This window comes from Mauremys mutica, chromosome 8 (genome assembly GCF_020497125.1).
Source record: "Mauremys mutica isolate MM-2020 ecotype Southern chromosome 8, ASM2049712v1, whole genome shotgun sequence".
NCBI classification, from domain to species: Eukaryota; Metazoa; Chordata; order Testudines; family Geoemydidae; genus Mauremys; species Mauremys mutica.
In genome coordinates this window covers 112689393-112713108 of record NC_059079.1, presented here as the reverse complement: position 1 = coordinate 112713108, position 23716 = coordinate 112689393, and the positions used below count along the sequence as shown (strand labels likewise).

The window sequence follows — 23716 nt, the reverse complement described above, 5'->3', positions numbered from 1 at the left end:
ACGTTTTACCAACATCTACGTCGGGTGGCCAGGCAAGGTTCATGACGCGCGTGTGTTCAGGAACTCTGGTCTGTTTAAACGCCTCCAGGCAGGTACTTTCTTCCCGGACCACAAAATAACGGTTGGGGATGTGCAGATGCCTACAGTGATCCTCGGGGACCCAGCCTACCCGCTAATGCCCTGGCTCATGAAGCCCTATACAGGCGCCTTGGACAGTGAGAAGGAACTCTTCAACTACCGGCTGAGCAAGTGCAGAATGGTGGTGGAGTGTGCTTTCGGACGTCTCAAGGGGAGATGGCGGAGCTTACTGACTCGCTCGGACCTCAGCGAAAAAAATATCCCCGTTGTTATTGCCGCTTGCTGTGTGCTCCACAATCTCTGTGAGAGCAAGGGGGAGACCTTTATGGCGGGATGGGAGGTTGAGGCAAATCGCCTGGCTGCTGATTACGCTCAGCCAGACAGCCGTGCCGATAGAAGATCCCAGCGGGAAGCGCTGTGCATCCGGGCGGCTTTGAAAGCTAGGTTCCTCGGAGAGCAGGGTAACCTATGACTCTCCAGTTGATTTACAGAGAAGCTGAACCTGAGCCTGTTTCAGTGACTGTTGACTTTGATCTGCAGTTACATACCCCGTTCTCCAGGTTTCCCCCCTTCCAACACACGTTTTAAAATAAATTTAATGGAACACTGATTATTAACAAAGTTTTCTTTAATTATGAATTCCTGTTCAAGGGTTGAAACATGGACGCAGACTGTGGTGGGTACGGTGTGCACTGATGTAGAGACCGCTTCTACACTAGAGGAATGACAGGCTCCTGCTCCTACAGTGGTCTCTGGGGGGAGGACGGTTGCAGGTGGGTGTGCAGGAAGGGGTGGGTTTGCAGGAAGGGGTGAGGGGTGCCGTCTTTGGGACGGAGTTTGGATGCAGTCTCTGGGCTGGGGGTTGGGGCGTAGGAAGGGGTGAGGGGTGTGTGGGAAGGGTGAGTATGTGTCCGTGGATGAGGGCTCTTGCTGGGGCTCAGGGCATCGGAGAGGCTCGTGGCTAGGGTGGAAGGGCATGGTAAGGGCAGCCTGCCTTGCCATTTGTGGATGGCAGGCGCTAGGACCCTGGGGCAGCATACACCTCACAGACTGACCCGGGGCAGCATACACCTCACAGACTGACCCTGGTGCCTAGTGACTGCAGTCTGTGTGTGTCCTGCTGTTGATCCTGCCCCCAAGTCTGTACCCTGGTAATGGAGGCTGTCCTATGCAATTAAAAAACCCCTCCCCCCCTTCACACAAAGTCTTCTGACAAGGAAAACGTGACGGAAACAGTGAATAACAACAAACTACTCTTAATACTCAACTACACAGTGGGGGGATGAAACTTGAGAGCTGTTTGGTACATGAGCGCTCTGCTGGGTGGAGTGACAGTTTTCACGGCCCCTAGCGCCACTCCTTCTTGTGATTTTGGGTGAGGGGGGGACAGGACTTTGTGGCGGGGGAGGGCGGTTGCAGATACAGTTCAGGGGGGCTCTCTGCTCCTGCCTGCGGTCCTGCAGAACATCTACAAGGCGCTGGAGCGTGTCCGTTTGCTCCCTCATTAGCCCAAGCAGCGTTTGAGTCGCCTGCTGGTCTTCCTGCCGCCACCTGTCCTCCCGTTTGCTGTGTGAGCGCTGGTGCTGACATAGGGTCTCCCTCCACTGTCTCTGCTCGGCCGCATCGGCTCTGGAGCAGGCCATCAGTTCCGAGAACATGTCATCCCTAGTCTTTTTCTTTCGCCGCCTAATCTGCGCCAGCCTCTGTGAGGGGGAAGCCGGGGCAGTTCGTGAAAGAGCCGCAGCTGTGTGATGGGAAAAAGGAAGTGATTTCCTTGAAAAGATACATGTTTGTGAACACTGAATACAGTCTACTCAGTTTCTGTGAACAAGACCATACAGGGCACCTAGTCTCACGAGCTCTCAGGACAAGTTCGAGATTTCGGAATACGCTTTCATTGGCTGCGGTCGTGCACAGGAGATCGGACAAGCGGGGCGGTACAGCTGAATCCGTGTAGCAGCCAGGCCTGGTAAGCACTACACTATAGGCTGCTTAACAGTTAATGGATAGCTGTGCCCTCCCGCTGAAGGCAATCTGGAAAGCATAAAGTCTGACCCTGTTCCAGCCCCTCGCGGCTGTGCCCGGGAAAGATCACTGAATGCTTTTCCTCTGCGGCCTCCAACACGTGGCTGTTAAACGAAGGTCATTGCTATGCAAAGTAAAAGTCAAGCTTTCACAATAGTAACAGTACACTAATTGCCCTAATTAGATGCAGCAGTCTCTGAACGAGATTACCCTGAGGCGGGTCACTCGGGGAGAGAGAGAGAGGATGCTGCGAGAATCCCTGCACAGACCAGGACCGTATGCTGCCATGCTGGTGGAGGCAATGATTCCGCTGTACATTAGGATGGCCTGGCGCGGAAGAGTGTGCTTCCACGGAGCACCAAATAAGGCACCTCTCCCCAGGAACCTCCTGCGGAGACATTTCGAGCTGCTCTACGAGAGCTTCGTGGAAGTGTCCCAGGAGGATTTCTGTTCCATCCCTATATGTGTGGACCTTCTTTTTATATAGTTTTATATGGAAAAGTTTTTATATAGTTTTTATATATTTTTTTATTCCTGTTTTTTAAAAAATAAATGTTTCCATGTTTATAGCACTTACCAACTGATCCTTCCCCTGATTCTGAGTCCGGGTTAACGGCCGGGGAGGGTTGGTAGGAGATCTCTGTGAGGGTGATGAAGAGATCTTGGCTGTCGGGGAAAGCGGTATTGTAAGCGCTGTCGCCAGCGTCGTCCTCCACAAACCCTTCCTCATCTTCCCCATCGGCGAACATCGCCGAGGAACTGCCCGTCGACACTATGCCATCCTCAGAGTCCACGGTCACTGGTGGGGCAGTGGTGGCAGACCCACCGAGAATGGCATGCAGTGCCTCGTAGAAGCGGCATGTCTGGGGCTGGGCTCCGGAACGTCCGTTTGCCGCTCTGACTTTTTGGTAGCCTTGTCTCAGGTCCTTGATTTTCATGCGGCACTGCGTTGTATCCCGGCTGTATCCTCTGAGTGCCATGGCTTTGGAGACCTTCTCGTAGGTCTTTGCATTCCGTTTTTTGGAGCGCAGCTCCGAAAGTACAGACTCATCGCCCCACACAGCGATCAGATCCAGGACTTCCCGGTCTGTCCATGCAGGGGACCTCTTTCTATTCTGGGATTGCATGGACTCCTCTGCTGGAGAGCTCTGCATCGTTGCAGGTGCTGCTGAGCTCGCCCCGATGTCCAACCAGGACATCAGATTCAAAGTGCCCAGACAGGAAAAGGAATTCAAATTTTTCCGGGTCGTTTCCTGTGTGGCTGGTCAGAGAATCCAAGCTTGGACTGCTGTCCAGAGCGTCAACAGAGTGGTGCACTGTGGGATAGCTCCCGGAGCTACTAAGTTCGATTTGCATCCACACATAGCCTAATTCGACATAGCCATGTCGAATTTAGCGCTACTCCCCTCGTCGGGGTGGAGTACAGAATTCGAACTAAAGAGCCCTCTAGGTCGAATTAAACGGCTTCCTGGTGTGGACGGTTGAGCGGTTAATTCGAATTAACTCTGCTAAATTCGATTTAAAGTCCTAGTGTAGACCAGGCCTAGGTATACAAACTGAGTTGGTTCAGGATAATCCACACAAACTGGTGGTGGTTCTTTGAATAGTGTCCCTATAGGTGCTCCACTGTAGGTGCATCTGTGCCCCTGCACCTGTAATGGGAGATTGTTGGTAACAGTGTCTGTTGAGCCCACACATGGGCTCTTCCTCCCTCATGGTCTGTCTCAAGGCTATCTAGCACTGCAGGAGTGAAGCCCCCTCAGTTCCTTCTCAACCTCCTTTCTCCTTGAATGGAGCAAACAGTTGTCCCTTCCTTCTCTGCGTCATTAGCATAAGTAGTAGTTGCTTTTGTTTATTTTGTTCTCCTTAATAGTTAGTGTTTCCTTTTTACCCCATTGGGATTAAAAAAAGAAAAGAAAAAGAAAGAATTTGTTTCCTGCCCTGTCTGGGGTGATTTTCCCCTCCCACGGAGCTTTTAGAAGACACTCTTTTAAAAAAAAAATGGGGAGCAAAGAAAGAAGACAATTTCTTTTGCGTCCCTCACTGTAATAATAGCCCCCCGTAGAGGCATGCCTGGCTCTTCCGGCTTCAAGAGGTGCCTCTCCTTCAAGGAATTGATTCCTGTAATGGACAGACACTCTCACTGTGTCTGGTGCCAGGGAGAGTCCCATATCCCTTGGAAGTGATCCCCCTGCCACTTCCTAGCATCCTTGCCTGCAGCGGGCTGTGCCTGTGTGGGGTAAGCCAGGGGCTCTTCCCAACCACAGTACAGTACTGTACAGTATACAGTATAATGCCTTTTGTCTGCCCTCCAAAAATTTCCTTGGAACCTAACCCCCACTGCTTTTACATTAAATCTTATGGGACAATTGGATTCATTTAACATTGTTTCACTTAAAGTTGCATTTTTCAGGAACATAACTACAACGTTAAGTGGGGAGTTGCTGTATGTTGGCAGCCATTTTACTAGCTGAACCAAACTATTAGTAGCTGTAGTGAGCCGATTCAGATAAATGTTGCTCTTTGTATTTTACATTTTTATCCCCTTCTGGGAGTTTTATGCAGGAGCCAGTCCCACCCTTTCACCATGGGTCAAGTTGAGGGTTGGAGAGTTGGTGATACTCTCTTAATCTCTACTCTCTTGGTATACTAAGGTGAGATGTTACTCTCAGGAGATTCTGCAGATGCTCAAAATATGATTGCCTCATAGAGTGGTTTTCATAACCCTTTGGGCAGGGCTGGGTCCTATGTTGCCCTCAGAATCTCAACCTTCATTAAAACATATTGGTTCTAGTCTGCATGGTCTTGAAAACATTCAAATGAGCATAACTGATTTTGTGAGTCTGCATGAGTCGGAAGCAAGAGGCAGGGAAGAATCCTCATGACCCCACAATTAGAGGTTGGAGGTTGATGAGGTAGAAAGTGGTGGCTATCTCCCAAATGCCATCCATTCTCTGTTGACTGTTATTCTCTTTCGGTTATTTTACCTGTTTTGATGACCAGTGAAATCACCTGCTTTAATCACCAGCTGGGCATCTGAGCCAACCCCATTTAGATTCACAAGATATTCACCTCACTTAGAAATATTCTTTCAAGCTAAGCACAGAACAAGGCAGGCATCTTGGCATCAATTACACTCATTCAGTTATTTTTTATGGTTTTCCTCATGATCTTTACTTTAGTTTTCCACATGAAAGCTCAGAGTATGACGCATATAAAATAACCACCCCGCATCCCACCCAAAAAGTGCTGACAAGCCCAATTTGAGTGCTGCTTCCCATCAATTGTTTTCTGCCAGCTGGCCAGATGATACGGTGCATTTAACTAAATGGTAATATTCCCCCCATCCAGTTGCTGGAATTGCTGTCTGTACCTCCTTCCCATTATTGCAACCCAGATTGAAACAGGAACTAAACAGCTAAAGGCTGCAGCTCCAAAAGAAAGACTCTTCTCACCTATGCAAATAGAGTTGTGCTGTACCCTCAGCTGCTTGTCCTTTCAAAGAATGCACCTTCTTTGAAAGGACATATAAGTGTACCTTGTCCTTCTTTGAATGCACCTTCTTTGAAAGTGTATAAGCATATGCTTATACACTTCTCCACGAACCTAGCTCTGCCCAGATTGGACTGCCTAGCTTTTGGAGAGCTGCCAATTTTGTGAAGCCCTTGCACTCAGTGCAGCTGCAGCTCCAGGGCCATAACTAGTTCCAGTGCCAATATCTCTTGGGAAAGAAGGTGGTCTGTCAAGCAGGTAGGTCATTCACTGATCATTAGGCTGTAAATATATAAACAGTATCTTATTATAGTAACTAGCAGTGCTACTGACACAGACCAGTCAAAAGAGGAGGAGGATTTGATGCTCCAAGGGAGAAACCCAGCTCCCTTTTCTCTTTTTACAATGATCTTTTAAGCAGAGCTGACACTGGCCACTAGCACTCTGTGAAGTCTGCTCATGGATTTGAGAACCATTAGTTGGACACATGTTGGAGCTGTGTGGTCGGGGCCAGAATGAAAACTGGAAAGACAAGTGGCTCCTGCAAAGACACTCCTTTCCTCTGGCTAGTCACCTGAGAGCTACAGATTTGGAGTCCTGAAGGCCCTACCACCTTTACATGGAAGGGAAACAGAAGAAGTTATTGCAGAAGCTTACATGGCTTTGCCCTTGTTATTTCTGGGGGAGATCTTGCCAGAGTCTAGTTGGCATAGTCACCTCAGCCATAGAGCATAAACTGTGAGTGGGTTAGGGAGGAAGAGCACAATATGACGTGTAGAGAGCTCGTCAGAAAGTTTCCAACAGAATAAAGATTGATTTGTCACGCATGAAGTGTTTTCCAGAAACTCGATGATTTTGTTTAACTTGCATCTTAACACATCCATGCATCTTAACCCAAAAGAATTCACTATTGGATAGCCTTTTTGTCACCTCCCTGCAATTTAAAGTGTTCTGTTAAACAGGACTAGTTAATCCCTAGAGGATTTGAATAGAATTTGTACACAACTAATGGAATACTGTAAGTGCTAACCTGATGGCCTTCATGGGAATGTGTCAGTGACTGTGTTTTCATGTGTCTTTTCAGATATGAGATGTGGACCTGCACCAGAGATTTCTCATGGTAGGAGTGTAGGTGCTAAGCAGCAAAGGTATTTCCCTGGTGATAGAGTGCGTTATCGATGTACACAAGGTCTGAGCCTTATTGGGTCTCCGATGGTAACATGTAAACAAGGGAAGTGGTCCCAACCACCAGAATGCAGAGGTATTTTACTTTCCTATTTCTAAAATAGCCCACTAGTGATGATAATGTTAGAATCAAAAACTTCACTCTCATTCAGAAGAGTTTGCTTCCCTGTGTCTCTTCTTTTAATGCACAACTTTATGCTCACTTGAAAGCCAGAAAGCAAATCTATTTCTAGTCTGTGATGTTCTTGGCAATGGTCATGTGGAGCGTTAATGAGAAAATTCTCACATTGGGCCAGACCCTCAGCTCCTTATTCCAGCAAACCCTCAGTGGATTTTAGTGGGATTTTGGCCTGAGTAACTTCTGAGTAAAGGTTGAGGGCCAAATTTTGCCACCTCTGCTCATGTTGAGTAGTTAACATTGACTTCAGTGTACCTAGTGTAACCCACACACCTCCTGGGTTTGGTGGTTTGTCCCATCTAGTGGCACTGAGACCACTTAGCCCTGGTCTACACACAGCCCCGGGGTCGAACTAGGGTACGCGAATTCAGCTACGTGAATAACGTAGCTGAATTCGAACTACCCTAGTTCGAATGACTTACCCGTCCAGACGCCGCGGAAGCGAACTCCGCGGCTCCAAGGTCGACTCCGGCAACTCCTCCTGCCGCGGTGGAGTACCGGAGTCGACCGCGGCGCTTCCGGAGTTCGAACTATCGCGTCTAGATCAGACGCGATAGTTCGAACTCCGAGAAGTCGAACTCGCCGCGTCGACCCGGCGGGTAAGTATAGACGTGGCCTTAGAGATTAATGAGTCTGCTACAGCCTTAGCTAAGGGGCATAAAGCTTTTAGCTCATGCCATAGAGGCTCATGGATTTAGCTTCAGAGGTCCCAGGTTCAATTGTGCCCGGCAATGACTGGGGTCTCTCAGAGTTTCACTAGTCTGATGTGAGATTTCAGGATTTGACCCACAATATAATGTGAATAAGGTTGCATGATAGTGCTCTTTTTTGCATTTTTTAGGACCACAGTTTCACTACTACTTCCAAATGAGCTAGATAATACACAAGAGACAATTAGTGAAATGTTCACTCCATTGAAGTCAGTGGAAGAAACTTTGTTTGACTTCTATAGGACCAAGATTTCACCATGTATCGTTAAGCTTCCAGAAAAAAGTGGTCACTCTACTGGTTCATTTTAATTTTTTTTTACATACCAGGATTTCATTGGCTGTCTGGGTGAATATGAATATATATATATAAAAAAATCTGCAGTGTTACAGCACCTTTTTCTGAAAGCCAAAATTGTGATTCTAAAAACTAACTAGATAGTAATCTGCAACTATTGTTTACATTGAGTGCTACCATGACTAAAGCTAAGATTATGTCACGAGGTCACGGAAGTCATGGAATCCATGACTTTCAGAAATGTAGTAATGGCAAAACAAATTGTGAAATACATAGATGTTAACATGCATTATTTCTAGAGCTGTCAAACAGTTGAAAAATTAATCACAAAATTAAAAACATCACAATTAATCCCAGTTTTAATAGCAGTCCTCTAGATTGGTGGTTGAAGCATGAAGGGGCATATGAATGTTTAGCATTTCTGGCATGTAAATAAATTGCACTGCCAGCTAACAGTGCCATATGAACACCTTTTCTCACTTTCAGATGGCATTCTAAATAAGAAGTGGGCAGCGTTATCTCCCGTAAATGCAAACAAATTTGTTTGTCTTAGTTATTGGCTGAACAAGAAGTAGAACTGAGTGGACTCGTAGGTTCTAAAGTTTTACATTGTTTTGTTTTTGAGTGCAGTTTATGTAACAAAAAACAAATCTCAGTTTGTAAGTTACACTTTCATGATAAAGAGATTGCACGACAGTACTTGTATGAGGTGAATTGAAAAATACGGTTTCTTTTGTTTATCTCTTTTTTACAGTGCAAATATTGTAATACAAATAATATAAAGTGAGCACTGTACGTTTCGTATTCTGTGTTGTAATTGAAATCAATATATTTGAAAATGTAGAAAAAACATCCAAAATATTTATAATAAATTTAAATTAGTATTCTATTATTGCTTAACAGGGCAATTGAAACTGTGATTAATCACGATTAATGTTGTTAATTGAGTTAATCTGTTTTGAGTTAGTTGTGTGAGTTAACTGCGATTGACAGCCCTAATTATTTCATTTTATTCAGCTAGTACATTTCTAAATAAAGCCTTAAGGTCACAGCAATAAAGAAGAAATGTTAATATATATAAAATCAGAGGTTTAGTTGAAAATATTCTTACACATTTACTGTATATTTAAGTAGTCATTAAATAATTATACAATGTCTTAATGATAGAGGCATGAGGGAGAAGTGTTAATACATATATAGAATGCTGTGCTTTTAGTAGAATATATGCTTTTTATGCAACTAGTGCATTTCTAAATAGTCATTAAATAATTTAATCATTCATCAATAATTCTTTGTGGAATTGTTTAATCAACTTTTTATTTAGAATTGTACTAACTGCATACATTTTTTTCTAAAAATAATTCAATATATTCTCCTATAAAAATGTTCTATTAAAATATTTTCCTCTGAAAATGAGGAATATTCATGTTCATCTGAGTCTTAACACTTCTTTATTCAGCCATTTCTAAGATTTCTGTAAACTATTAATGTACTAACTCATTTTTCGCTAAAGATGCATGTTAGCCTCTCTTATTTTTTTGTTAAAACTTTACACTTCTTTACTAGATTTTATTTGGATTTGCATTAAATATATACAAATGTTCTTGCTAAAATGAGGAAAGGTCAAGAAACATATTTCTTTAATTCTAATGCATCTAATAAGAATAAATTAAATAGAAAGGCAAAACTTTTTTTCAAAATGGCCATCAGTGCCAGAAATTCACATTTCTAAAAATGAGACCTAGGGACATGGGTGAAAGTAACTTAAAGGACTTACCGGTACTCTGGAGTCTTTAGGAGGGGGCGAGGCCTCTAGCAGAAGAGGCCTTTAAGTACCTGGGTGCTTTAAATCAGGATTTAAAGGGCCCAGGGCTGGGGCTGTGGTAGCAGCATCTGGGAGCCCTGGGCCCTTTAAATCACCCCTGGAGCTACCAGCTGCAGAGGTGGCTAGAAGCCCTGGGGGTGATTTAAAGGGCCCGGGGCTTCAGGTGCTACTACCGCAGTGGAGCCCCAGGCACGTTAAATCACCATCAAAGGAGGTCCTGGCCTCTGGCGGAGCTTTAAAGGGCCCAGGGCTCCGCTGCAGTAGTGGCAGCCGGGAGCCCCTAGCCCTTTAAATCACCGCCAGAGCCCCGCTGCCGCTACCCCAGGGCTCCAGCAGCGGGGTTCGGGTGACGATTTAAAGGCCCCAGAAGGTAGCAGCAGTGGGAGCCATGAGCCCTTTAAATTGCCACCTGAGCCGCGCTGCCGGAGCCCCGGGGTAGCAGCAGCAGCCAGGGGCTCGGGAAGTGATTTAAAGGGCCCAGGGCTCCCGCTGCCACTACCACCCTTGACCCTTTAAATCGTCCCCAGAGCCCTGCTGCCGGAGCCCTGGGTTAGTGGCGACGGTGCTCTGGTGGAAATTTTAAGAGCCAGGGCTGTAGCGGCTGCTGCTGCACCGGATCCCTTAAATAGCCACTGGAGCCCCACTGCCACTACCCCATGGCTCTGGGGACGATTTAAAGGGCCCGAGGCGATAGCTGCGGCAGGCACCCTGGGCCCTTTGTATCACTGACCAAGTCCTGCTGCTTCCCCAGGGCTCCAGCAGCAGGGCTCTGGCGGCAATTTAAAGGGCCCAAGGCTCCAGCCGCTGCTGGGAGCCCCAGGCCCTTTAAATTGCTGCCAGGGGAAGCCGATCCGCCCAGGTATGGCGCACCAGCTCTTGCTGGTACACCATACCGGGGCATATTGTCTTACTGTCACCTCTGTCTAGGGATGAGACATAAGGCAAAAGAACTGGGTCATAAAGCAAAAAGGGCTCAAAGAAACCTCTCAAATTATATGATCAGTACAAGTAAAGCTTTTTTACTACTCATGTTAATTTAGCCTTGGCGTTTTCAAAATTTTACCTTGTTTACCCTAATCCCACATCCCTTTCCATGAGAAGAGAAGCAGAGAGAGGAAATGGGAGCTGGAATTTGAAAGTAAATTTCAAATTATGAGTTTGGCTTCTCTATTAATTATTTTTAAAATCCACCTTCCTGAGGGCCCTTTCCAAAGGGCAAAGCTTAGCTACATTTATGAGTTTATCAATTATAGGGACAACAAGAGGCTTCCCTGTCCTCAGATTTATACTTTCCTTTCTCCCCTCATTTTTATGGTATTCATGCCAATTTATTTCTCTAGGGTTATTCTGAGTTTCATATTCCACTCCTTTGGCCTGTATTATTCCAACTTCTATTTAGCCAGTGTCCTTTTATCACTATTTTACCCTCAGTCTTGCTCTTCTCTCAATATTCAGATACCATGGTAATGTTATAATTCACAATACTCGGAGACAAGTGCTGGGTGCATCAAACACCCTACATGGTAATATGGTCCTGGAGAGAATAGGTACTGCACATGGTTGCACTCATCAGTGACAAAAAGCAGACTGATTGGTCCACATGAGCCTGAGGAGGGGAGAAATTGGGCCAAAGCCTCTCACTTTCCATTTCCCCACTAGTCAGTGGTTAAGGCAGAATGGTGGGATTAGTAGGGCAGAGATGATTGACCTAAAAGATCACAAACTAACCTAATTCTCTGCTTGAAAAGCAACCTGAAATCAGGTCTTGACAAAGCTAGAGTAGCTAGTTACCTATTTTGCCATCAGTTCCGTAATGTCGGTTGTTAATAAACAAATATCATGCTGCTTCAACTATAAAGATAAAACTTTTAGTCTTTTGTGTTCAGTTCCAATATCAGGCTGATTCTTTTTCACTTTTCCCTTGGGATTTTTCTGACTCTGGCAGAGCATATTGATAATGCTATTGTGTAATATTTGTGATCTTACAGCATTTACTGTAAATAATCGCTGATGCAAATATTCTCTATTTCTATACTTACTTTTAGAGGCTGCTGGAAAGTGTGGGCCCCCACCTACTACTGATAATGGAGACACCATTGTCTTTGCACAGCCAGAATATGAATCAGGTTCAAGAGTGGAATATAGATGCAAAAGTTTACATGTAATGAGCGGATCTCAATATGTTCACTGCGAGTCTGGCCAATGGACAAACCCACCAGTTTGCTTAGGTAGGTACAAAAATATATAAAAAAGAACTGTAGTGAGTATATATTTTCCATATTATGAGCCCAATTCTGATGTCACTTGTACTGGTGTAACACCACATTAATTCCATCAGTCTGAATGGAGTTACTCCTGATTTAGGCAGGAATATGTTAGGGGACAACTCTCCTTCTTTTTAGGGATATCACTGCAGATTTTTTTTTAAAAAAAGATCAGGAAATGGCAAACAGCCATGCCATTATAAGTATTTAGAATGTACTCCCAAAATAATATCTCAATTAAAACCTGTAAAAACCCACTACAATGAAACCAATGTTTACTGTAAGTGAAAAGATGTATTCAAATATATTTTTAGTTGAAAATCTTTCAATTAGAGTAAATGCTATGAACTAAAATTCAGTAACTTATGGAATGGCATGAGGAATATTGGTCATTGCTCTTTAGTGCTAGGAGTAGACAGATGCTGTCATGAGCAGCAGCAGATTCTGCTTTTGCCTAGGGGGAGCTTTAATGGCAAAAACGAATGCAGTCTGCTCTACACGAGTGTCTTTCTAACCTCCGTATGCTCAGAGTGAGAGGAGGGAATGGCTGGAGTACATTGTGGTGCAGTGTTCCAAAGCTGTGTGGTTCTTAAATTATGGTGAACTTATCTTGTGGGCTGGTTTGTCCTCCACCTGACTTCCCATCTCAGGAATAACCTGACATGTCCCCTTTCTCTTCTGCCATGCCACCTATACAAAAGGGGTGGGGGACGACAATGGGGAGCCCAATTTGCTAGCTTTATACCAGCAAAGAGCATCCTTCCACATGGAGAGTATTCTGTTGGCCAGGTATGGTTAGGTTCTGGCCCATTTGCATCAGCTGAGTGGCACAAAGGGGCCACATAGTAAAATGGAATCACATCCTCTCTGTTCATCTACCCCAGTCTCCTCTCTGTCCCTTCCCACAATATCACACCGGTTGGTGTGAAAGCCTCCGTCTCTAGAGTTCCTTTTTGTTCTCTCAACTGTACAATCTCTCCTTTACTTTTCAATTCTTGTCAGAAAATATTTCCCTGTTTTATTTAACTATGTAAAGCATTTGGGGACAGGGTCAGTGTCAATATAGTTAGTGAATGAAATTTCCAAAAATAGATCCACATGTACATAATAACATTACATTTTTCTTTTTCCAGAGCCATGTACAGCATCCCCAGAAGAGATGGAGAAAAATCATATTGAGCTGAAATGGAGGGAGACCTCTACATTTCATGCAGAAAGTGGAGATTTTATTGAATTTAACTGTAAACGGGGATATGAAAGGGAACCAACATCTTCTTTATTTAGAGTACAGTGTATGGAGGGGAAATTTGCATATCCTAAATGTAAGAGAAGGGGTAAGTAATCTCTATTTACACTACAGTACTGGTGAATATTCTGACTAAAGATTTCTTAATGTTTACTGAGGAATTCTAGGGTTTAAAAAAATACAAAAATGCATGGCAGAATGGCACTATTGTGATGGGTACCATATAAATTCATGGGAAAACATGGATCCCAACCCAGACCTCTTGCAATCTAAATAGATGCACCTTCTCGGTGCTCTGGTGGAAATTTTAAGAGCCAGGGCTGTAGCGGCTGCTGCTGCACCGGATCCTTTAAATAGCCACTGGAGCCCCACTGCCACTACCCCATGGCTCTGGGGACGATTTAAAGGGCCCGAGGCGATAGCTGCGGCAGGCACCCTGGGCCCTTTGTATCACTGACCAAGTCCTGCTGCTTCCCCAGGGCTCCAGCAGCAGGGCTCTGGTGGCAATTTAAAGGGCCCAAGGCTCCAGCCGCTGCTGGGAGCCCCAGGCCCTTTAAATTGCTGCCAGGGGAAGCCGATCCGCCCAGGTATGGCACACCAGCTCTTGCCGGTACACCATACCGGGGCATATTGTCTTACTGTCACCTCTGTCTAGGGATGAGACATAAGGCAAAAGAACCGGGTCATAAAGCAAAAAGGGCTCAAGGAAACCTCTCAAATTATATGATCAGTACAAGTAAAGCTTTTTTACTACTCGTGTTAATTTGTAGCCTTAGCGTTTTCAAAATTTTACCTTGTTTACCCTAAACCCACATCCCTTTCCATGAGAAGAGAAGCAGAGAGAGGAAATGGGAGCTGGAATTTGAAAGTAAATTTCAAATTATGAGTTTGGCTTCTCTATTAATTATTTTTAAAATCCACCTTCCTGAGGGCCCTTTCCAAAGGGCAAAGCTTAGCTACATTTATGAGTTTATCAATTATAGGGACATCAAGAGGCTTCCCTGTCCTCAGATTCATACTTTCCTTTCTCCCCTCATTTTTATGGTATTCATGCCAATTTATTTCTCTAGGGTTATTCTGAGTTTCATATTCCACTCCTTTGGCCTGTATTATTCCAACTTCTATTTAGCCGGTGTCCTTTTATCACTATTTTACCCTCAGTCTTGCTCTTCTCTCAATATTCAGATACCATGGTAATGTTATAATTCACAATACTCTGAGACAAGTGCTGGGTGCATCAAACACCCTACATGGTAATATGGTCATGGAGTGAGTAGGTACTGCACATGGTTGCACTCCTCAGTGACAAAAAGCAGGTTGATTGGTCCACATGAGCCTGAGGAGGGGAGAAATTGGGCCAAAGCCTCTCACTTTCCATTTCCCCACTAGTCAGTGGTTAAGGCAGAATGGTGGGATTAGTAGGGCAGAGATGATTGACCTAAAAGATCACAAACTAACCTAATTCTCTGCTTGAAAAGCAACCTGAAATCAGGTCTTGACAAAGCTAGAGTAGCTAGTTACCTATTTTGCCATCAGTTCCGTAATGTCGGTTGTTAATAAACAAATATCATGCTGCTTCAACTATAAAGATAAAACTTTTAGTCTTTTGTGTTCAGTTCCAATATCAGGCTGATTCTTTTTCACTTTTCCCTTGGGATTTTTCTGACTCTGGCAGAGCATATTGATAGTGCTATTGTGTAATATTTGTGATCTTACAGCATTTACTGTAAATAATCGCTGATGCAAATATTCTCTATTTCTATACTTACTTTTAGAGGCTGCTGGAAAGTGTGGGCCCCCACCTACTACTGATAATGGAGACACCATTGTCTTTGCACAGCCAGAATATGAATCAGGTTCAAGAGTGGAATATAGATGCAAAAGTTTACATGTAATGAGCGGATCTCAATATGTTCACTGCGAGTCTGGCCAATGGACAAACCCACCAGTTTGCTTAGGTAGGTACAAAAATATATAAAAAAGAACTGTAGTGAGTATATATTTTCCATATTATGAGCCCAATTCTGATGTCACTTGTACTGGTGTAACACCACATTAATTCCATCAGTCTGAATGGAGTTACTCCTGATTTAGGCAGGAATATGTTAGGGGACAACTCTCCTTCTTTTTAGGGATATCACTGCAGATTTTTTTTAAAAAAAGATCAGGAAATGGCAAACAGCCATGCCATTATAAGTATTTAGAATGTACTCCCAAAATAATATCTCAATTAAAACCTGTAAAAACCCACTACAATGAAACCAATGTTTACTGTAAGTGAAAAGATGTATTCAAATATATTTTTAGTTGAAAATCTTTCAATTAGAGTAAATGCTATGAACTAAAATTCAGTAACTTATGGAATGGCATGAGGAATATTGGTCATTGCTCTTTAGTGCTAGGAGTAGACAGATGCTGTCATGAGCAGCAGCAGATTCTGCTTTTGCCTAGGGGGAGCTTTAATGGCAAAAACGAATGCAGTCTGCTCTATACGAGTGTCTTTCTAACCTCCGTATGCTCAGAGTGAGAGGAGGGAATGGCTGGAGTACATTGTGGTGCAGTGTTCCAAAGCTGTGTGGTTCTTAAATTATGGTGAACTTATCTTGTGGGCTGGTTTGTCCTCCACCTGACTTCCCATCTCAGGAATAACCTGACATGTCCCCTTTCTCTTCTGCCATGCCACCTATACAAAAGGGGTGGGGGACGACAATGGGGAGCCCAATTTGCTAGCTTTATACCAGCAAAGAGCATCCTTCCACATGGAGAGTATTCTGTTGGCCAGGTATGGTTAGGTTCTGGCCCATTTGCATCAGCTGAGTGGCACAAAGGGGCCACATAGTAAAATGGAATCACATCCTCTCTGTTCATCTACCCCAGTCTCCTCTCTGTCCCTTCCCACAATATCACACCGGTTGGTGTGAAAGCCTCCGTCTCTAGAGTTCCTTTTTGTTCTCTCAACTGTACAATCTCTCCTTTACTTTTCAATTCTTGTCAGAAAATATTTCCCTGTTTTATTTAACTATGTAAAGCATTTGGGGACAGGGTCAGTGTCAATATAGTTAGTGAATGAAATTTCCAAAAATAGATCCACATGTACATAATAACATTACATTTTTCTTTTTCCAGAGCCATGTACAGCATCCCCAGAAGAGATGGAGAAAAATCATATTGAGCTGAAATGGAGGGAGACCTCTACATTTCATGCAGAAAGTGGAGATTTTATTGAATTTAACTGTAAACGGGGATATGAAAGGGAACCAACATCTTCTTTATTTAGAGTACAGTGTATGGAGGGGAAATTTGCATATCCTAAATGTAAGAGAAGGGGTAAGTAATCTCTATTTACACTACAGTACTGGTGAATATTCTGACTAAAGATTTCTTAATGTTTACTGAGGAATTCTAGGGTTTAAAAAAATACAAAAATGCATGGCAGAATGGCACTATTGTGATGGGTACCATATAAACTCATGGGAAAACATGGATCCCAACCCAGACCTCTTGCAATCTAAATAGATGCACCTTCTCGGTGCTCTGGTGGAAATTTTAAGAGCCAGGGCTGTAGCGGCTGCTGCTGCACCGGATCCTTTAAATAGCCACTGGAGCCCCACTGCCACTACCCCATGGCTCTGGGGACGATTTAAAGGGCCCGAGGCGATAGCTGCGGCAGGCACCCTGGGCCCTTTGTATCACTGACCAAGTCCTGCTGCTTCCCCAGGGCTCCAACAGCAGGGCTCTGGTGGCAATTTAAAGGGCCCAAGGCTCCAGCCGCTGCTGGGAGCCCCAGGCCCTTTAAATTGCTGCCAGGGGAAGCCGATCCGCCCAGGTATGGCACACCAGCTCTTGCCGGTACACCATACCGGGGCATATTGTCTTACTGTCACCTCTGTCTAGGGATGAGACATAAGGCAAAAGAACCAGGTCATAAAGCAAAAAGGGCTCAAGGAAACCTCTCAAATTATATGATCAGTACAAGTAAAGCTTTTTTACTACTCGTGTTAATTTGTAGCCTTAGCGTTTTCAAAATTTTACCTTGTTTACCCTAAACCCACATCCCTTTCCATGAGAAGAGAAGCAGAGAGAGGAAATGGGAGCTGGAATTTGAAAGTAAATTTCAAATTATGAGTTTGGCTTCTCTATTAATTATTTTTTAAATCCACCTTCCTGAGGGCCTTTTCCAAAGGGCAAAGCTTAGCTACATTTATGAGTTTATCAATTATAGGGACATCAAGAGGCTTCCCTGTCCTCAGATTCATACTTTCCTTTCTCCCCTCATTTTTATGGTATTCATGCCAATTTATTTCTCTAGGGTTATTCTGAGTTTCATATTCCACTCCTTTGACCTGTATTATTCCAACTTCTATTTAGCCGGTGTCCTTTTATCCTTATTTTACCCTCAGTCTTGCTCTTCTCTCAATATTCAGATACCATGGTAATGTTATAATTCACAATACTCTGAGACAAGTGCTGGGTGCATCAAACACCCTACATGGTAATATGGTCATGGAGTGAGTAGGTACTGCACATGGTTGCACTCCTCAGTGACAAAAAGCAGGTTGATTGGTCCACATGAGCCTGAGGAGGGGAGAAATTGGGCCAAAGCCTCTCACTTTCCATTTCCCCACTAGTCAGTGGTTAAGGCAGAATGGTGGGATTAGTAGGGCAGAGATGATTGACCTAAAAGATCACAAACTAACCTAATTCTCTGCTTGAAAAGCAACCTGAAATCAGGTCTTGACAAAGCTAGAGTAGCTAGTTACCTATTTTGCCATCAGTTCCGTAATGTCGGTTGTTAATAAACAAATATCATGCTGCTTCAACTATAAAGATAAAACTTTTAGTCTTTTGTGTTCAGTTCCAATATCAGGCTGATTCTTTTTCACTTTTCCCTTGGGATTTTTCTGACTCTGGCAGAGCATATTGATAATGCTATTGTGTAATATTTGTGATCTTACAGCATTTACTGTAAATAATCGCTGATGCAAATATTCTCTATTTCTATACTTACTTTTAGAGGCTGCTGGAAAGTGTGGGCCCCCACCTACTACTGATAATGGAGACACCATTGTCTTTGCACAGCCAGAATATGAATCAGGTTCAAGAGTGGAATATAGATGCAAAAGTTTACATGTAATGAGCGGATCTCAATATGTTCACTGCGAGTCTGGCCAATGGACAAACCCACCAGTTTGCTTAGGTAGGTACAAAAATATATAAAAAAGAACTGTAGTGAGTATATATTTTCCATATTATGAGCCCAATTCTGATGTCACTTGTACTGGTGTAACACCACATTAATTCCATCAGTCTGAATGGAGTTACTCCTGATTTAGGCAGGAATATGTTAGGGGACAACTCTCCTTCTTTTTAGGGATATCACTGCAGATTTTTTTTAAAAAAAGATCAGGAAATGGCAAACAGCCATGCCATTATAAGTATTTAGAATGTATTCCCAAAATAATATCTCAATTAAAACCTGTAAAAACCCACTACAATAAAACCAATGTTTACTGTAAGTGAAACGATGTATTCAAATATATTTTTAGTTGAAAATCTTTCAATTAGAGTAAATGTTATGAACTAAAATTCAGTAACTTATGGAATGGCATGAGGAATATTGGTCATTGCTCTTTAGTGCTAGGAGTAGACAGATGCTGTCATGAGCAGCAGCAGATTCTGCTTTTGCCTAGGGGGAGCTTTAATGGCAAAAACGAATGCAGTCTGCTCTACACGAGTGTCTTTCTAACCTCCGTATGCTCAGAGTGAGAGGAGGGAATGGCTGGAGTACATTGTGGTGCAGTGTTCCAAAGCTGTGTGGTTCTTAAATTATGGTGAACTTATCTTGTGGGCTGGTTTGTCCTCCACCTGACTTCCCATCTCAGGAATAACCTGACATGTCCCCTTTCTCTTCTGCCATGCCATCTATACAAAAGGGGTGGGGGATGACAATGGGGAGCCCAATTTGCTAGCTTTATACCAGCAAAGAGCATCCTTCCACATGGAGAGTATTCTGTTGGCCAGGTATGGTTAGGTTCTGGCCCATTTGCATCAGCTGAGTGGCACAAAGGGGCCACAGAGTAAAATGGAATAAAATCCTCTCTGTTCATCTACCCCAGTCTCCTCTATGTCCCTTCCCACAATATCACACTGGTTGGTGTGAAAGCCTCCTTCTCTAGAGTTCCTTTTTGTTCTCTCAACTGTACAATCTCTCCTTTACTTTTCAAATCTTGTCAGAAAATATTTCCCTGTTTTATTTAACTGTGTAAAGCATCTGGGGACAGGGTCAGTGTCAATATAGTTAGTGAATAAAATTTCCAAAAATAGATCCACATGTACATAATGACATTACATTTTTCTTTTTCCAGAGCCATGTACAGCATCCCCAGAAGAGATGGAGAAAAATAATATTGAGCTGAAATGGAGGGAGACCGCTAAATTGTATACAGAAAGTGGAGATGTTATTGAATTTATCTGTAAAAGGGGATATGAAAGGGATCCAACATCTTCTGCCTTTAGAGTACAGTGTATGGAGGGGAAATTAGCATATCCTAAATGTAAGAGAAGAGGTAAGTGATCTCTAATTACACTACAGTACTGGTGAATATTCTGACTAAAGATTTCTTAATGTTTACTGAGGAATTCTAGAGTTTAGAAAAATACAAAAATGCATGGGAGAGTGGCACTATTGTGATGGGTACTATATAAACTCATGGGAAAACATGGATCCCGACCCAGACCTCTTGCAATCTAAATAGATAAGACAAATGGGAGTAAAGAGATGAAGCTCGCAAGCAAAGTGACCACACTACTACTTGAGTTGGGACAATCACCCTCTGACATCTAGGCTTCTGTGAGTTACAGACAGGATAGAAACATTTTGCAAGTGTCTTGTCTTACCCAACTTCTCTGGCTGGCCCAGTTCCTCATCCAGAAAGCTGACTTCCATTGTGGTCTGCAGTCCTTTGATAACCCTCTGACACTGATTTTTAGCTCCTAAATCCTTGCTTCAGCAAGCACTGTTAACAGGTTACATGTTAGGCAAAACTATCTGGTCTCCTCTTCCTGGGAAACCTTCTGATCCATGGGAATCAGTTTGCTTGTCACCTCATTTATCTGCCTTGCCATTCCAGAGTGGGAGTGTTGCAGCTGGGCTTCTCAGTCTGCCCAGATACTTAGTAGCTGCTGCCTGAAGAAAGATTTAGGCCAGGTCTATACTTACAAGCTGACAGCAGCACAGTTGTACCAATACAGCTGTGCGCTGTCACAGTGCTCACCTAGCCTCGTTATGCCGATGAGAGCTCTCCTGTCGACATAATCAAACCAGCTCAGTGAGATCTCTCATTGACATCGCTCTGTGCATGTGTGTGCTTATGATGGCAAAAATTACATTGCTCAGGGGGTATTTTTTCACACCCCGGGGCAACAAAATTTTACCAACATAACTACTAGTGTAGACATGGCCTTAGACTGCATGGCATCTCTCAGTCCTTTCTGGTAAACCTCCCACTGTCGCTTCAATACCTTTTGCAAAGTCTCCTGCTCCTGTTTTAGCTGCTGTTTTAATTCCTTTTGGCCATCTTTGACTTTGTGCTTTTTAGCCTAAGCCTTTAGCCAATATTCAGGGTCTTCCACCATTTTTTAAGTTGGGAGGAAAAAATTGGTGTAGTATCAGGTATTTCCATGACACAGCCCTTGTTATTTACTAAGAATGGACACAAAGTCCTGTTTCTCTGAACAGTTGGCTCAGACAACAGGAGGCAGTTTCCTTGCTCACAATTCCCAGCCTACCTTTACGTTCACCAGTCTGACCAAAAAGATCTTTTCTGTCAGGGCCATGCTACCAATATGTCTATTGCTGTCTCTCCATAGCTTTCTGGCATGCTCACACATTCACACGTTTATGCACACACACTCCATCCCTCCCTCATTTAATCCCCAGCCCTCCCATTGTCAATCCCTAGAGAAACCACTCAACCAGAATTGCTCTAGCCTTTGCCCACACCTTGCATACGGTCTAGTCCATGGGCAGTGGTTTCCATTGTGTCAGCTATCACTAGACAAAGGGGCATGTAACTGCTTCCTCATTTAGCCTGAATGAAAGATGAGTATCATGCCCATCAGTTTCACTGAGGTCTGTGACTGCCCATCGATCAGACCTGCTTACGGCGAGCTACTCTATCTCCAGTACAACAATACTATCAAATGTATTGATGGAAAAATCTATTTTGTCTTACATCATTTTAGTTCTCCTGTCTTCTGATAAAGAATATTCATAATTGCTGATCTTCCAATATTAGGATGACTATATCATTGTTGCAATTCCCACATCACCTTTTGTAAACTGGTGTGAGAAATGACACCTCCTTTCTAGCATTATGGGATCAGAAGCAAATAATTCATGCATACATATGAAGAAGGCTGACTGGAACCAGCTGATAAGAAGTCATGGAACGAAACAGGTTCAAGATCCCTGTTCCAAAAATTCCATCACTTTCAAGTGCTAATAACTACACCATGGATACTTATTTAAAAAAACCAGTAGTATGTAGTAAATCAATGTATGGTTTTCTGTGCTACTTTCAAGTTCCACTTCAAAATAAGTAATCATTTTTAATATGAAAAGTAGTTGAACCATCGCAGTTCAAGGGTAACTGAAATTATGTTTGATGGAGTTTGTTCCCATTTACTTTCCAAAAAAGGTTAAAACCATGCAGTATGAGTTTCATGCCATCCTGTTGAAATCAATATTCTGTTCCTGTGCAGTCCATAGGGGATTTGTATGTAATATTTGTTTAAAAAAATTGACATGTACTAAACTGATTTTGCTAGTGTTTGTTCTCTCCCTGTCAGGTACTTCAGGATGAATAAAAAGAAGAATCAAGCAGATAATTTTAACTCTGATCTGAGGATCAAAATCCATTGACCAGTTATTTGTAATGTTCACACATTGTCCTTTGTCAGTATTTTAGCTTAAATTGATTATATGTATCAGTTCAATACCTTTTTTATCATTGTTAACAATGGTTTAAAATATACAATCATAAAATAGTAGCAACAGATGGGCAAATAAATTCAAATTCAGATCAAACTACAGCTTTTTATGATATTTGGAAAAAGAAACTTTAAGGGGAATTGTACATATCTGCACATCCTGAATTACACACTTCTTGCTCGCTGAAACAGAAAGCAGCAGTATTTCTCTCTGGCCCAAATCAGGAACTCCAGGAAGTCTCATTAGAAACATTAATCTTGAGAGATTTTTAGCCTAATCACCACATCAGAAAGTTTGGGATATGCATGGAGGCTTTTTTGAGTTCTGCCCATCACTATTAGCTGTTGGTGATCATTCTTCCAAATGTTTTAGGCCATGCAACCAAAAAATGATCCTGTCATTTAACACAGTTGTACTGAAAACATTGACTTCTCTGGTTAAAGTTGAAATTCATAGCATCTTTAATTTTAAAAGGGAAAAATAATTAAGATTTGTATGATTAATTTACCACTCTTCTTAAAAAGTCTATTATTTGGACTTTTCATGTTTTTGATTAACACCATCATCTGAAGTGAAGAGGGAAGGAATCTTAGGATTTGTAAAAAAAATGGAGACAAAGATGAAAGCCTGCAGCTAATTTGAATATCAACATGATACTATGCATTTGGCATTGTGTGAATAAATTGTCTATTCCTATTTTCCACTGTATGTAATAAACTAGAAATTAGACTAGTGCTGTGACAGAGATGAATCATTACCAAAATCCACACAGACAGACAAATCCCACATATTGAGGGGATGCTATATGTAGGGAATGGATCAAATTCTGGACCTGTGGTACACACAAATAAGCACACTTACAAAAAAGCACACTTATAAAAGCTGAAAAAAACTGCATTTATCTTCCTCAAAATTATGTGAATGTTGGAGTTTTTCACATTATTGCAAAACTGCCTGTAGCACTTATGTTACATATTCTCCTAGTGGAATCCATAGTCCAAATTTAGTCACCCAGGCTCCCTATTCAATGCAGGGGGAGAGTCAGTGACCCAAGGGTACATCTATATTTGAGCTTGGAGGTGTGATTCCCTGCTTGCATAGACATACTTGCCCTAGCTGTGCTCAAGCTAGCACTGCATAGGCACCAGCTCAGCCTAGTTTCCATGAGTACAACACTCATGCTACCTACTTGGGTGGCGAACCCAAGCTATTGCCGGTGCTGCAGCACCACTGGCTACTTTTAGGTGCCAGGTTAGGCTGAGTTAATGTGGGTACATACATGGGAGCTGGGCACCACATGTACCCTTAGTCTGGAATTCACAAAAGCCAGTAGGTTGAGCAAGAAGGCACTTCAGCCAGACTGTAGGGAATTCCAAGGACAAGATTGTGGCCTAAGCCTTACCCCTCAGGCACAGTTGAGCGCTTT

General features: G+C 43.1%; 1 protein-coding gene across 4 annotated transcripts in view; it reads left to right on the top strand.

Annotated features, from left to right (window-relative positions):
• Positions 1-23022, top strand: part of LOC123376589 (coagulation factor XIII B chain-like) — a 38160-nt gene extending 15138 nt beyond the window's left edge. For 2 of the 4 annotated variants that reach the window (XM_045028711.1, XM_045028708.1), the window contains 8 exons: positions 6680-6856; positions 11834-12016; positions 13186-13386; positions 15074-15256; positions 16425-16625; positions 18313-18495; positions 19664-19864; positions 22128-23022. In XM_045028711.1, coding sequence (XP_044884646.1) covers positions 6680-6856; positions 11834-12016; positions 13186-13386; positions 15074-15256; positions 16425-16625; positions 18313-18495; positions 19664-19864; positions 22128-22162 — 1364 coding nt within the window. In that variant the 3' untranslated portion in view covers positions 22163-23022. The remainder of the gene's footprint in view (positions 1-6679; positions 6857-11833; positions 12017-13185; positions 13387-15073; positions 15257-16424; positions 16626-18312; positions 18496-19663; positions 19865-22127) is intronic. The other 2 variants (XM_045028710.1, XM_045028709.1) reach the window with 2 other exon arrangements.
• The last annotated feature ends 694 nt before the right edge of the window (positions 23023-23716 follow it).